Below are 13659 nucleotides of genomic sequence, written 5' to 3'. Positions count from 1 at the left end.
ACCACCACACAATTTCTTGTACTTCCCATTTGCATATATTTTCCTCCAGATGTGCCTGGGGATGTACAGCTCACCCCACCAGCCTTCATCCTCCCTCAGGTGAGGCTTCTTGCTGCCAAGGTGTGGGGCATGACCTTGGCAGGGCTGTGGGAGCAGTGCCACCAGCAAAGCCTTGTACTGTGCCCCACAGTCTCCAGCTCAGACTGGGCAGGGAGGCCAAGAAGCCAAGGAAGGACTGCAGGGAAGAGCTAAGCCCGTGTATTTCACAGCCCTCCTGTGTGCAGAGGCATCAGTTCACTACGGAGCGTTTCTCAGCTGGGGGCAGTGACTGTCGAGGGCTTCAGGCAGGCCGGGGAAGAACCACTCAGCCCATGGGCATGGCAGGCAGTGCCTACACCCCGTAGGTGCCCCGCGGGGGGATGAGCCCAGCAGCCACCACGCGCCTTTCATTCATTAGGAAGTTGAAGGTTGCACATGCATTCGCCTGTGAATAGAAAAAGGAGTGAGTGAAGCTCCGGCCCTCAGAAAGAAGACTCGGCCCTTCCCCACATGGCACACGATCCCCTCCCTCCCTCCCTCCCTTTCAATGGGGTGCTGCCTGTGCTCACCCTTACCGTGTCCTGCACCTCCACAGCAATCCCGCACTCCCGCATCTGCTTCAGCATGGCGGGGTGGAGCCGCTCCACCCTGTCCCCTGTGCCCAGCACCAGGATCTCTGCAACCAGGGCAAGAGAAGGGTGGGCAGGGCAGCATTCGAGCTGCCTCGGCCCACACCTGCCCCTCCTGTAGGTACCAATGGCTCCCGCACAGCCACCTCGACAGGAGCCCGAAGGGGGGCAGCCCGCGCCCCTCCTGCCCCGCGTACCTATCTGGGGCTCCAGCAGCCGGAACAGCGACAGACTCTCGTGCGAGATGTCCCGGTGGGAGCCAACCTGCGGGGACAGGGCGGGCGTTGAGGGGAGCTGCCCCCGGCGCGCGGGGACGACCGGCAGCCCCCGCCCCGCCGCCGGGCACTCACGTTCCACTGGAGGATGCTGCGGGGCAGGACGGCGCAGGGCCCCACCACCAGGTCTCCGCTGATGGTGAAGCCGCGGGTGCTGTAGCCCTCGATGAACATGATGTTGGGGGACTCCTGCTCCAGCACCATCACCCGCGTCCGCTGGTACATCTCATCATCCGCCGGAGTGAGTCGGTGACCCCGGCACGGCGCTCTGCGGGGAGAGGGAACAGCTGGGACACGTGGGACCCAGGGACATCTCCCGGACACCCTACGGCATCCTACAGGCACCTCCCCCGGTCGCAGGGCAGCCGCGGTGCCGGTCGCGGTGCCGGTACCTGGCCGCCGCCCGCCCGACCGCCGGCAAGAGCCGCCGCAGCGCCGCCATGGCCGCGACACCGCCGGAACCGCCGAGCGGCCCCGCCCCCGCCGCTACCGCCCCCCGGCGGCCGGGGTCGGGACAGCGGGATCGGACCGGGGCTCCCGGGGAGCCCTCGGGGTCCCCCTCCCGGGGTCCTGAGGGACCGGAGGGCAGCGACACTCGCACACCCGCTGCCTCCGCGCCCGGGCGCGCCCCGACCTGCAGAGCCCAGGTGGGCGCCGGAGCGAAACCGAAAGCGGCCGGTGGCGGGGCGGGAGCGGCACGGCGGGAGCGGGGTGCGGGGTGTCCCGCTGAAGCCTCCCCGACTCCGCCGCCCCGACCCCGCCGCCGGGAGCGGCTGCGGACCGGCCCGGGCTGCTGTGCCGAAGGCTGCGGGGCCGGAGGTGAGAGGGGAGCGGGCGGCTCCCCGGGAGGGAGGGAGCGGGCCCGGGTTTCGGCTGCGCTCCTGGCCCGGCCCCGCCGGTGCCCCAGGGCTGCCCCAGGCTCGGCACGGCGCCCCGGTTCCCCGTGTGCCCCACTACGGGCGGCTGTTGCCAGTCGGGGCTGAACCCCCGGAGCCGCCGCCGGGACCTCCCGTTGCACCCTCACCCCTCCTCCTGCCGCACTCGGTGAGGCCGGTGGCACTGCGGGCTCAGAGTGCCCTGGGATAGGGGACCCACGCCCCCCACCTGTGTCACCCACCCGGGGCCAGCCGTAGCCTGACATTGCGGGGGCCACCAGGAAGCTCCCCAGCAGTGCCGGCGGAGCGTTTCCCGCCACCGTGCCGTGCTGGAGGCATCAGGAATTCCCACAGCCGGCAGTCTTGGCCAGCGCAGGATCCCAGGGATCCCCGGGCAACACCGCGAGAGCTCCGCATGGGGCCGGTGGGGTTCCCCACGCGGTTTGAATTCCCCCCATGGCGTTGCCGAGGGCTCCTCGCCGGGGCGGAGGGCTGGAGGCGCCAGCAGCGGCGGGGCCGGACCGGGCCGTGCCGCCTCTGGGCGCAGGTGCCGGGGCAGGTGCCCTCCCTCGGGGACGGCTCGTGTTTCCGGGCCGCGTCGGGGGCTGATGGGCTGGCACCAGTTGCTCCAGCCCCACCGGGGCTTTGTTCGGAGCCGTTTCCTTTTGGCTCGTCTGTGCCGCCCTCCCATTGGCACCCGGCCCGCGGCGCGGGGGGGAGCCGGCAGCACAACCCCGGTCTCTGCCGGCACCCCCGATCACAACGGCCCGGCAGTGGCTCCCACGCGTCTCCTCCGCCCCACTCCCCGCCGGTAAGTCGCCCTCTCCCCTCTTGGCCCACCGACTGCCCCAGGGTCGGGGTGGCATGGCCGTGGTGCCCGTGCCCATCCCTCCGCGGCGCCAGCGCGGGCAACGGAATCCCAAAAGCAGCTGTCCCCGCTGTGCCCAGCTGCCCTGGGGTTTCGTTACCCGCGCTCCCGCCACCGCCTCGCCCCACACGCCCCCCACCCCTGCCCACCACCCTGTGCTGGGCAAGAGCCGCGTGTCCCACTGCAACCCCTCCCGGGGCTGGGGCATCGCCTGGGGCCACACTGGAAGAAGGGTGGTGTCAGAATGGAGGACCACCGGTGTCCAGCCTCGTGGCTCAGCCCCTGCACCGAGCTAGGAAGCTCTTCTGTTTCATGTGCCCCAAACAGCTAAAAATAGCAGCTGGCTTCCTGGGACAGTATGAGGAGCATGGCTGCTTGGCCACAGGGTGGATGTGGTCCCCTGCACCACGGTGATGCAGGCTGTGTGGTACTGCCAAACTTCCTGCCCATGCCAGCTCTCCCTGGCCCTCGCAGAACCCCAGTGCCTGCAGGGGTGGGGCAGGATCCAGCCCCTGGAGAGAGATGGCTTTGGAATGACACGATCACTCCCGCTGAGCCAGCAGCCAGAGAGCCATCGGGGATGTCGTGTCTTTCCAAAGCTCTTTCGGTGCCTCCGAGAGCCCTCCTCAGGCCACTGCGCTGCCAGGGCCCACGTGGGCAGCCTGCAGGGACGCTCTGGGGATGTGGACGGATCCAGCCTGGACCCACCTTGAGTAGTGACACAAGGTCCAGCAAGTCCCTCTGGCCGGGCAGGGGTTCTGGGCAGCTCCTGCCCTGCGGACAGTCAGCAGTTGGTCTGGTGTGAGCAGCAATTCTCAGATCACCTCTTGGCTGTGGGTGGTGCAGGGAGCACCCCACCAGGGCACGGCTGGGGGACGTGTTCTTGCTCCAGCCCTGGGGCTCCAGAGCTGCCTGAGGAGCCCCAAAGCCAGTTGTTTCATTCCTGGAAGAGCCCATGCAGCAGGATCTGCCCTCACCCTGCTCCCCCCCTTTTCCCCCATGCACACAAGCCCTGGAGGAACCGGTTTGGGCCCTGCGGGCAGAGCTCCTTCCTTTCCCCCCACCCCCCCATCTGCCTTAACGGGGAGGGCAGGAAGGGCACAGTAGAAAGGGACGTCCCTGTCTCCGTGCTGCGGTGGGGTTTGGCACTTCCTGCTCCCTGTCAATCAGGCTTAGTGCCATGGGGCTGGGGGTGTGCTGGGCCCTTGCCCTGTCCCCAGTTCAGCAGCCACTGGCACACTTGTCAGGGAGCTGGCCAGCAGTGTGAGCTCTCTGTCAGATCTGTGCTCAAACCATCGCTGTGGAGCAGCTCAGCTCTGCAGATGTAATCAAGACCATGATGGCGTGATCTAATCACTTCCACTTCCTTCTTCCTGGGGCTGATAAGCGGGACACTGCTCATGTGCTGGACAGGAGAGCAGCCCACTGGGGCAGGCGTGGAGAACATTGCAGGGTGTGCACCTGCATCTGCTCATCACTGTGCCACACAGAGCCCATGCCGCAGGGACATGGCTGCTGCTGATGTTCCTCAGCCATCGTGTCAGAGCCCAGCCAAGCCCTGGGGCTCATGGTGGACAGGCTGGACTGGCCAGCCAGGGTCTGCCAGTGACACCATGCCCTCAGCTGGGGTCTGCCTCACACAGTCCAGTCCATCGAAGCCTCCCTTCCCACCACAGTTCAGAGTGGCGGACCTGCTCCCAGGGCTCCTTGTTGTCCCCAGCAGCCCAGGGACCAGTAGACTGTGCTCTGGGCTGGGCCATGCCCACGGCTGCACTGCACTCCCTGCCCCAGGCAGCGCATTTCTGCCCAGGCCTCTCTGACCCGGGCACGGCCTCTGGCTCCTGCTCAATTCCTGAGGGTTTTAGGTCTGGGCTCCCCAGTTTTGGAGAAGAGGGGACACCACTCCTACACGTCTCAGGGTGACACCATGGCCCCGCTGGGGTGGGGCTGAGCGGGACTGACACCCTCTCGGGCCATTCGGGGTGCCTGGTTGCGGCCCTGTGGTCCTGACCTGACACACCCGTCATGGCGGCGCCCGCTGCCCGCCACACCCACCATGGTGGCTCCGCGCCCGTCCCCCAAGATGGCCGCCCTGCCCGGCCAGCGCGCCCGTGACCAAGATGGCCGCCCGGGAGCGCCGCGCGCCGCACGCAACATGGCGGCCTTCTGGGAGAGGCGGGACGCCACTTCCGGTCGCGGAGGCGGAAGCGCGCGATGGGCGAGGAGATGAGCGAGGGCCGCCCGGGGGTGGCGGCGACGCTGCGGGCACTGAACGGGGCCCTGGGGCGGCCCGCCGCGCTCTGGGTGAAGGAGAGCGGCGCCCGCAACCTGCGCCACCGGGATTTCCTGGCGCCGCGGGCCGCGCTGAGCGCCGCCTTTCCCGGCGGGCAGGTAGGCCGCGGCGGCGCGGGCAGGGCTGGCTCGGGAGCGGGGATTTGCGGGAACCGTTTGGTGCGGCCGGGGGTGCCGCTGTCCTGTGCACGCGCAGCCCGGACCCCTCCTCGCCCTCCGCCCGCAGGTGCCCCCCGAGGCCGTGTCGGCGGTGCCGTCGCTGCGGGGCCCAGCAGTGCTGCCGCTGCGGGATTGCCGGCAGACGCCGGCGGGGCTGGTGGTGCAGGTGCGGCGGGCTGAGGCCTTCCAGCGCCTGCTGGGGCCTCTGCCCGGCCCGCCCCCTCCCGCGGCGGGGGCGCGGACGGGCTGCGTGGTGCTGCACTGCCCGGCTCTGCGCGGCCCCGCTGCCCTGCGGCCCCGCCACCTCCGCTCCGTCCTGCTGGCCGACCACCTGGCCCAGCTGCTGCGCGCCCAGGGGTGAGTGCCTCCGTCCCGTCCTGCTCCCGGCCCCTCGCCGCAGGGCCCGCCACTCCCAGCGCCTGCCTCGCCCTCTCTCGCAGGGTCGAGGTCCGCCTGGTCCCTGCCCTCAGCGAGGAGAGGAGCTGGGACGTCCTGCGGCAGCTCCGCATCTGCTGGCCCTCCGGCTCCGGTGGCTCGTCCCTCACTGATGCCGTCTCGGCCTTGAAGGCGGCGCTGGGCCGGTGCCCCTGTGCCGCAGCCTGCGAGCAGGGGCCAGGCACGGCCGAGGGTGCCATCTGTAAGGTGCACCTGAAGAGTTTTGTGGAGCAGCAGGGCTTGTTGGGCTATGACCCCAATCTAGATGTGCTTCTCGGTGAGCTTCACATGTACAACAGCTCAGGTGTGGCAGTGGGGGTAGAATGAGTGCAAACAGGCCTCTTTCCTTTCAGTTGTTTTTAACAAAAATAAGGTGGGGTGGCGGACACAAATGACTTGCCCCTCTTGTTCCCCTTCAGTCTGGTTTGAGCCTGGGGCAGACCCAATGGTGGGGGGTGGAGAACCCCATGTCCCATTGTGTGTCCCTCCTTCTTTTAGTGACAGAGAGGACAGTGCGGTCCTTGGCTGAGCTGCAGGAAGCTGTTCTGCAGTGCCCAGTGAGTGACCCCACAGCACTGCTTGCCTCTCGCTTCCCAAGTGTCCTTCCCTTCTGCCAGGCAATAGGTTTGAGCTCCCTGTTGTGCTCTGCTGCAGGCCAAAGGCCAGAGCAGTTGCTGCAGCATCGTGCATGTGGTGAACTGTGAGGAGGAATTCCAGCAGCAGCAGCTGGATGTGCTCTGGAGGATTTTGGATCCAGGAGCCCACACAGCTTTGCAGGTGAGCAAGAGCAACCTCTGACCCTTCTCAGTGTGGCCCCCAGCATCCATCCTTGCCTCATGACTAGGTTCAGAACAGGGCTGGATTTCACTCAGTTCCAGCTTCAGCCTCTGTCTTTCAGAAACACCTTGTCTGTGGGCCAGTGAAGGTGACCAACCCCTCATCGCCCATTGGGGCAGACCAGTACTTCCAGTAAGTTGGTGTGCCAAGGCACCTGCTGCTTTCTGTCCTGCTAAGGCTCCCTGTGGGCCAGCTCAGCCCACAGCAGGTGGTTCTGTCTGTGTTTCTCCCAGGCTCCGGAAGCGCCAGATGTATGAAGCCTCAGTGATGAAGTATGGGGAGCTTGCACAAGGTGAGAGCTGGGGCTCCATGCATGGATGCTGCTCCATCCCATCTTCATTGCTCCCTGAGTCCACAGGTAGGGGGGGCTGCACCTGCAGGGTGCTCCTTCTCCCCTCCAGGATCAAGCCAGGTGTTGCCCTTGCTTTGGGAAAGTATCAAAACTCTGGCACAGAGCAACTCCTTCTGAAGGGAGCCAGGGCCGGCATTGTGGTGGTCAGCTACTACCACATCCTGGCAGGGGTGTCCTGCCTGGTTGCTAGGGATATCAGTACATGGGAATGGAGCAAGCTGTGCATGATGGCACCTACATTCTCCACAGATGAGGCCTGGATGGAGGTGATTGATACCCTGACAGTGGCTGCCATCAGGTTTGAGATGCTGAGCACTGCTCACCGGAGTCAGGTAGGACAGCAGCTTGCATGGAGCCAGGGCTGGCAGGTTGTGAGAAGAGCGGAGTGGATCTGTGCTGAGCAGCCTGGACTGTGACCTCTCCCTGCCCTCAGATCACCCTGGACCTGGAGAACAACAGCATCTCCACGAAGGGAACAAAGAGCGGTGCCTTTGTGATGTACAACTGTGCCCGACTGGCCACGCTCTTCAACACCTTCCAGCAGGCTGTGGAGCAGGGTGAGCACCAGCCCCACCACCCTCCTCTGACAGCAACTTCTGGAGCCACAGGGGCTTCTTTGGGCACAACAGTCTCCCTGCTTTCCAGGCACATATCCCCCTCTGCCACCAGTGTCTGAACTGAACTTCTCCTGCCTCCGAGAAGAGGTGAGTGCTGAGACAAGGAATGGGAGGATCTGTGCATCCTTGGCTCTGGTGATGGATGCTACTGGCCCAGGAGGACCTGACACTTAAACATCTAATGCCTTCACAGGGTGAATGGCTCCTGCTCTTCAACTATCTCCTGCCCTTCCCTGAAGTCGTGCAGCAGGCAGCAGAGCTGCCCATGTCCTCCAAGGGGATCCGGATCACTGCCAACACAGAGGCAGTAAGTGCCATGTGCCATAGAATCCATGGATGCTGCTCCAGCACTCCCAGCCCAGGGCAAAGCTCCATGCCAGCAAGTGCTGCCCATCAGTGAACAACACAGGGACAATGCTGAGAGAATAGATGGCAATGCCCATAGGGCAGTTCCTGCTGTGCTTGGGGTGGGTGAGGGCCCAAGACCAGCCAGAATTCACTGTGCCATGAGAATGTCTCTGCCTTGTAGGTGTGCAAGTTCCTGATCCAGCTCAGCATGGATTTCAGCTCCTACTACAACCGGGTGCACGTCCTGGGGGTGAGTTAGGTGTCCCAGCCTGTAGCCTCGTGGCCCTGCAGTCCTTTTGGGGCTGCAGTACTCTTGGGGGGAATGGTGCCAGGAGTGTGGTGGTCCCCTGTCCCATCCTCCGAGGATACACAGGCAGCAATGCCTGCAGGCCAGCCTTGTAGAGGGGCAGTTTGGTCACCAGTCCCAAGCTGCCTTTCTCCCTGCAGGAGCCGTTCCCTCATCTCTTTGACCAGATGTTTGCTCGCCTCCAGCTGCTGGGAGCAGTGAGGGATGTGTTCCACAGCGCACTGGCAACCCTACACCTCCCTCCTCTCAGCCAGATCTGAGCCACCTCTGAAGAGCTGTACCATGGTGTGACAGTCACCTACACACCACATGTTGTGGGGGGAGAACAGGACACATTGTCCTGGCAGGACAAGGGCTGCTCCAGTGACAGGCAAGGCACAATTCAGCCCCATGGAGGTGCTTCCCTTCCCATGGACAAGGTGTTTGGGGATTGGTCTGTGCTCTCTGCAGCTGTGTCTAGTGTGAGACATGGATACCCCTCCACATCCACACCAGCAGAAGGGAAAAGGGCTCCTGTGGCACCCCAGAAGCTCAGCTGGGAGTGCTGGGGAGATGACAGCAGGGACCAGTCACCACAAAGACAAATGCCAACTTCACTTCTCTCAAAACTTTATTGAAAGGTGCTCCGTGCTGGCAGGGAGCTCCTGAGACTCCAGACTCCTGGGCTCTGAGCCAGGCTGCAGTACTGGGGTCCAATACACTTGTTGCTGGACAAACCCTCTGTGTCTGACCTCAGGGTTGTTTGTCCTTCCTTCCTTCCTTTGGTCTAACTGTCCCGGGTCCTGCTGCTATGCAGGAAAAAGCCACTTGGCCTGAGGAGGGTGGTATTTGTGGGCAGCCCAGCAACCCCCCATGCCATAAGGGTGCTGCTGTGGATGATCAGTGCCCCTGTGCACTTCAGCACCATCCTCAGTACTGCAGGGTCAGGACTGTCACAAAGGGCTGTCCTGTGCACACACAAGGCTGCAGCCCACCATGTGTCACACCAGTCCCTGACCCTTCCTGGCCTTCTGCTGCTCTCAAGCTCCCAGGGCTGGGCCATGTCCTCAGTGCCCTCCCAAGCAAGGTTCCTCTCTGAGACCAAGACTGGAAAGCTGACATGGGTCCTTCACACCTTGCAGAGGAAAAGCTGCTCTTGGGCAGCAGGGAGTAACAGCCCCACTTCCTTACTGCATGGGGAAGCCCCAGGCTTGTCTGGGAGGGATCCCATCTGCCTTCTTCCCAGAGACCACTGGCCTCGAGCATCACAACCATGGCACCTGCCTAAAGGAGCCAAGTATGCCTGTCCCTTCAGGACAAGACATGTGAGCGTGCAGAATGGAGGCAGTGGCCACAGTAACGGGCAAAGCCCAAGTGCAGGGTGCCCTCCAAATGCAGGCAGGGACCTGGATGTGTCACACACCTGCCCAATTACTGAGGAGCCTCTTGTGGAGGAGGTTTGGACGAGGTTGTGCCACACAGCATCTCCAGGCCCTGCCCACAGAGCACACAGTAGTACCGCAGCTCACCCCCGGCCTCCACCACCTCCCAGCAGTCCAGCTCAGCTAGGTCAGGCACATGGAAGAAAGTGGTGCTGAGGGGCACCAGCTCACTTGGGCTCCGGTTCCACAGCGTCAGGCGCTGGTCCACTGAGGCAGAGAGCAGCAGGTCTGGCCGCAGCACCCGGATCCCCGTCACATGGGCAGCATGGGCACAGGGCCTGGACACCCGCTCCAGGACCTGCAGGCAGGTCCCTGCCATGGCCTCACCCCTGCCCAGGGCTACCTCCAGCAGGCAGACATGGATGGAGCCATCATCACTGCCGCTGGCCACCAGGTACTGTCCCTCGGGTGTCTCACGGATGTGAAGGCTGTTCACGCCACAGCTGTGGGCCATGATGGTGACCAGCGGGGCATCCAGGGCTGGGTAAACAGGCTCGGTCAGGAGAGCAACGCTCACCTTGGTCAGAGGAAGCAGAAGAGCTGCTGGACAGCAGCACTCACCCAAGAGCTGCATCTCTCCCTCTGCTTGGTGCAGGGCATCTGCTGCATCCATGATGGGGCCAGTGATGTCCCAAAAGGCAATGCTGCCATCAGTGGCTGCACTGCACAGGAGGTGCCTCCTAAAACAGGGAGTGTAGAGGGAGTCTCTGGTTGCAGCCCTGAGGGTCCCCACTGATATCTGTGGAAGTGGCAGAACAGCCCCCAGGGATTAACTTCTCCCTTCCCTCTGCCTGCTGAGCTGCCATCCCTGCAAGGACAGACGTTTCTCCCCAGAGCCCATCAATTGCAGCCCAGCATTCGGGGCTCACCTCTCCCCTCCTGCCCATGTGTGCAGGAACGCCTCCACCTTCAGCACACAGCGCTGGTGGTGAAATGACTCTGCCACCAGCACCAACTTCTGAGCAGCCTCCAGCAGCCCAAAGATCCTGTAATGGAGCAGAGGGCAGTTGGCTGTGGGAGAGCAGGAGCTTCTGGCTCCATTGCCCCATTTCCCACCATGCACTGTCTTATGGCCACCTCAGAACAGGCCACATCCCATGGTGGCAGCCTCCTCTTTTGAGCCTGCTCTGCTGCCATCACGAGTTCCATTCTCCCTGTCAGGCCCCACGATGGCTCCTCACCGGACTGATCCATCGCTGCAGGCAGCAGCCAGGAATTTCCAGGGTGCTGGCAGCTGCTTGGTGCTTGTCCCAGGCACAACTGACAGGGACATGTACCTGCAGCAAAGACACAACATTCACCAACACGTCTGAGGCCCCACGGAGGTGGGTGGCCCAGGAGAGTAGCCCTGAGCCTTTCCCTAACACCAAAAGCCCCTTGAGGCCCACAGGGCACTGTACACCAGAAATCACACATGAAGCCACGCTGGCCCTGTCTGCCTCAGCTGAACCTGCAGCTGTACAGAGCAGGTATTCCAGTGGAGGCCTGTGCAGTTCCCAATACCCTCCCACACTGTGATCACTACTAATCCTGCCTTGGGCAGTCCCTGATCATCACCTTGTCTCTGGGTCCATCTTGACAAGCTTGTGCCTGTTCTTCTTCTGCTCCCAGTGCTTGTCCAGCCGGTGGGAGGCTACGTGGATGATCTGGCAGGCCACAGCACTCTCAGTTGCTGTGTCCCCAGTGCACAGCAGCCTGTAGCACTCAATCTGTGCACGGCCGCCTGCAGAGAAGAGCAGGGCAGACAAGCCCTCATCACCAAAGCCCTCATCTCCAGGTCCCATGGCAAATGCCAACGTCCTCACACTGGAAATGTGGTCACTGAGACGGGCAAGGGGCACAGCTGCCCGGGAGTTCTCACTGAGCACTAGGACACAGGTCGTGGTGTCCTCACTGCCGGTGACAAACACATTAACGGTGGCATGGCCAGGCACCTCCACAGCCCCCAGGCGCCGCACACAGGTGATCTCCCGCCCGTGCAGGGATGCCAGCAGCACTTGCTGCTCACAGGGCTTGGCCTCACGGTGGTACAGCATCACATCCCCAGACTTGATAAAGGCAAACACCTCGGCCAAGGGGCTGCTGCAGTAGCTCCAGGAGCGGTGCCCGCCCCCGCAGGGGATGCAGTGGATGTTCTCGCCGGTCCTGCTGCTCCACACCACGAAGTTGTCAGCATGAAAGCCCAGCACAAGCAGGTCCCCATCCGAGGTGAAGTGCAGCTCCTCAATCCACTGCAGCCCTTTGCAGGGCCTGTGCTTTTGCAGGATCTCCAGCTGCTGGTCCCGCAGGCGGAGCTGGCGGTAAACACCATCCCGGCCCGTGCTGTAAATGTAGCCCCTGTGGATGGCCACCGAGGTAACTCCTGTCTTCCCGTGGAGTCCAAAGAGCACTGACAGTGGAGACTCAAGAGGAAGAGCCCCTTTGTGCAACAAGCAAGAGGGCTCCAACTCATTGCTGGAGTCCTCAACAACGGGATCAGTGCCACCATTGACAATGCCGGTGCTTTCTGCAGCCCGCTCTGAGGAGCTGCTGCAAGGGAAGAGGAGGAGGGAGCCCCGGCGGTCCCCACAGACCAGGAGCCCTTCCTGGGGCAAGAAGGTGGCACAGGTGTGCCAGCGCTGCTTGCAGGGTGGCAGCAGGTACCGGCCCATGAGTTGCACCCAGGGTGCCTGCCCGGGGCGGTGGGTGACATCCAACCAGAGCATCTCCCCGTCGGGACCGGAGGCCAGGAGAGCAGCAGCGGTGTCGGGGGGCAGCCCGGGACGGGGGGCCCAGCTCAGCCCGTGCACGGCCCCCTCGAACAGCGTGAGCTTGGTGGCGGCCCCAGGGCGGCTCAAGGCGAAAAGGAGGAGGCGCCCGTCGCCGCCGGCCACGGCGCAGAGCGTCTCGTCCCATCCGTGCAGCGGGGTGGCCGCCAGCACGGCACGGGGCCCGCTGGCGGCGGGGTGCAGCACCGGCGTCCAGCGCCCCTGAGCCACCTCGAATGTCGCCAGCCCGCCCGCCTCGCCCAGCACCAGCACCCGCCGCGGCCCCACCAGCAGCACGGCCCGCGGCCGCTCCCGGGCCCCCAGAGCCGCAACGGCGGGGACCGCCTCCGCGGCCTCCCGCCGGGGCTGCCAGAGTCGGACGCCGCCGTCGTCGCCGCCCGTGGCCACGCGGCCGCCAGCGGGGCGCAGGGCCAGGGCGCGCAGGGCCCCGCGGTGCCCGCGCCGCGCTCGCCGCACGCCGCCGTCGCCGCCCCACTCCAGGCAGGCGCCGTCCTCCCCGGCGCTGACCGGGAGCGGCCCCCGCAGCACCACGGCGGCCACTCGACCGCCATGCCCGTAGCACACCAGCAGACAGGAGCCGGCCCGGTCCCCGCCGCCCAAATCACCCACGGCCCACAGCCGCACGCTGCGGTCTTCGGAGGCGGAGGCGAGCAGCCCCCGCGACGCCGCGTAGCAGAGCGCCAGCACCGCGCCCCGGTGCCCGCGCAGCTGACGCTGCGGGGCCGTCGCCGCCGCCGCCCGCCACACCACCACGTCCCCCGTCGCCGTGCCGGCCGCCAGCGCCAGCCGCCCCCAGCTCACCCCCGCCAGCACGGCGCAGCGCAGCGCCCCGGCCCCGCCACAGCTCGCCTGCCGCAGCCAGCGCCCGCCGCCCCACCACTCGTAGAGCGCCACGGTCCCGCCGCCCAGCGCCAGCGCCAGCCGCCTGCCCGCCGCCCAGCGCACCTCCCACACCCGCGCCCTGAGCTCGCGCGCGGCCCCGCCGCCGCACGCCGCCAGCAGCGGCCCAGCGCCCGCTCCGCCGCGCCGCACCGCCAGCACTGCCAGCCAGCGCCCACCGAAGACCGCTACTCGCGCCGCCGGCCCGGGCCCCGGCTCGGCTCGCAGCCCCTGCACGCTGGCCTCACGCAGCACGCTCCGCCGGCCCGCCGCCGCCGCCGGCCCGCCGCCGCTCAGCCGAAACGCCACCACCTCCGGGCCTGTACCTGCGGGACACCGCGTTAGCCGCCGCCGCCGGCCCCGCCGCCCGCCCCGTTCCGGTCCCAGCGCTCACCCGCCAGCAGCACGTCCCCCACGAACTCCAGCGCCGTCACCGGCGCCACCAGAGCTACCGACTCCATCTTAGCCGCACCAACCCCGCCGCCGCCCCCCCCCAGCGCTCATTGGCCGAGTCCCACGTGCCACAGCCCCGCCCCCCGCCCATTGCCGGCCCCGCCG

At 65.5% G+C, this 13659-nt stretch overlaps 3 protein-coding genes across 9 annotated transcripts; 1 reads left to right on the top strand and 2 right to left on the bottom strand.

Moving 5' to 3' along the window:
• Positions 1–242: 242 nt before the first annotated feature.
• Positions 243–13581, bottom strand: NDUFAF3 (NADH:ubiquinone oxidoreductase complex assembly factor 3). 6 transcript variants are annotated; one of them, XM_053954122.1, is made up of 6 exons: positions 4698–4749; positions 3395–3460; positions 1019–1211; positions 866–932; positions 615–715; positions 243–484 (listed from the first exon to the last, which is right to left on the bottom strand). In XM_053954122.1, the coding sequence occupies exons 1-6, from the start codon at positions 4742–4744 to the stop codon at positions 392–394; spliced, it is 567 nt and encodes a 188-aa protein (XP_053810097.1). In that variant the 5' UTR covers positions 4745–4749; the 3' UTR covers positions 243–391. The 6 variants fall into 6 exon arrangements, with proteins under 6 accessions (XP_053810097.1, XP_053810101.1, XP_053810100.1 ...); XM_053954126.1 differs by lacking the exons at positions 3395–3460; positions 4698–4749 and adding an exon at positions 13496–13581; XM_053954125.1 differs by lacking the exon at positions 4698–4749 and having other exon boundaries at positions 3395–3655.
• On the top strand, positions 4849–8750 carry DALRD3 (DALR anticodon binding domain containing 3). 2 transcript variants are annotated; one of them, XM_053954104.1, is made up of 13 exons: positions 4849–5077; positions 5205–5494; positions 5578–5876; positions 6071–6129; positions 6227–6349; positions 6471–6541; positions 6643–6701; positions 7011–7093; positions 7195–7318; positions 7407–7465; positions 7572–7685; positions 7908–7976; positions 8174–8750. In XM_053954104.1, exons 1-13 carry the CDS (start codon positions 4901–4903, stop codon positions 8291–8293), a joined length of 1647 nt encoding a protein of 548 aa, XP_053810079.1. In that variant the 5' UTR covers positions 4849–4900; the 3' UTR covers positions 8294–8750. The 2 variants fall into 2 exon arrangements, with proteins under 2 accessions (XP_053810079.1, XP_053810080.1); XM_053954105.1 differs by having other exon boundaries at positions 4850–5077; positions 5578–5849.
• WDR6 (WD repeat domain 6) lies at positions 8626–13562 on the bottom strand. The gene is made up of 5 exons (XM_053954040.1): positions 13496–13562; positions 11012–13427; positions 10636–10731; positions 10324–10440; positions 8626–10134 (listed from the first exon to the last, which is right to left on the bottom strand). Exons 1-5 carry the CDS (start codon positions 13560–13562, stop codon positions 9444–9446), a joined length of 3387 nt encoding a protein of 1128 aa, XP_053810015.1. The 3' UTR covers positions 8626–9443.
• Positions 13582–13659: the final 78 nt, after the last annotated feature.

The sequence above is a fragment of the Vidua chalybeata genome, chromosome 12 (assembly GCF_026979565.1).
Source record: "Vidua chalybeata isolate OUT-0048 chromosome 12, bVidCha1 merged haplotype, whole genome shotgun sequence".
In the NCBI taxonomy this organism is placed as follows: domain Eukaryota; kingdom Metazoa; phylum Chordata; class Aves; order Passeriformes; family Viduidae; genus Vidua; species Vidua chalybeata.
The sequence above is the reverse complement of the archived record's forward strand: the minus strand, read 5'-3'. Positions and strand labels throughout refer to the sequence as shown.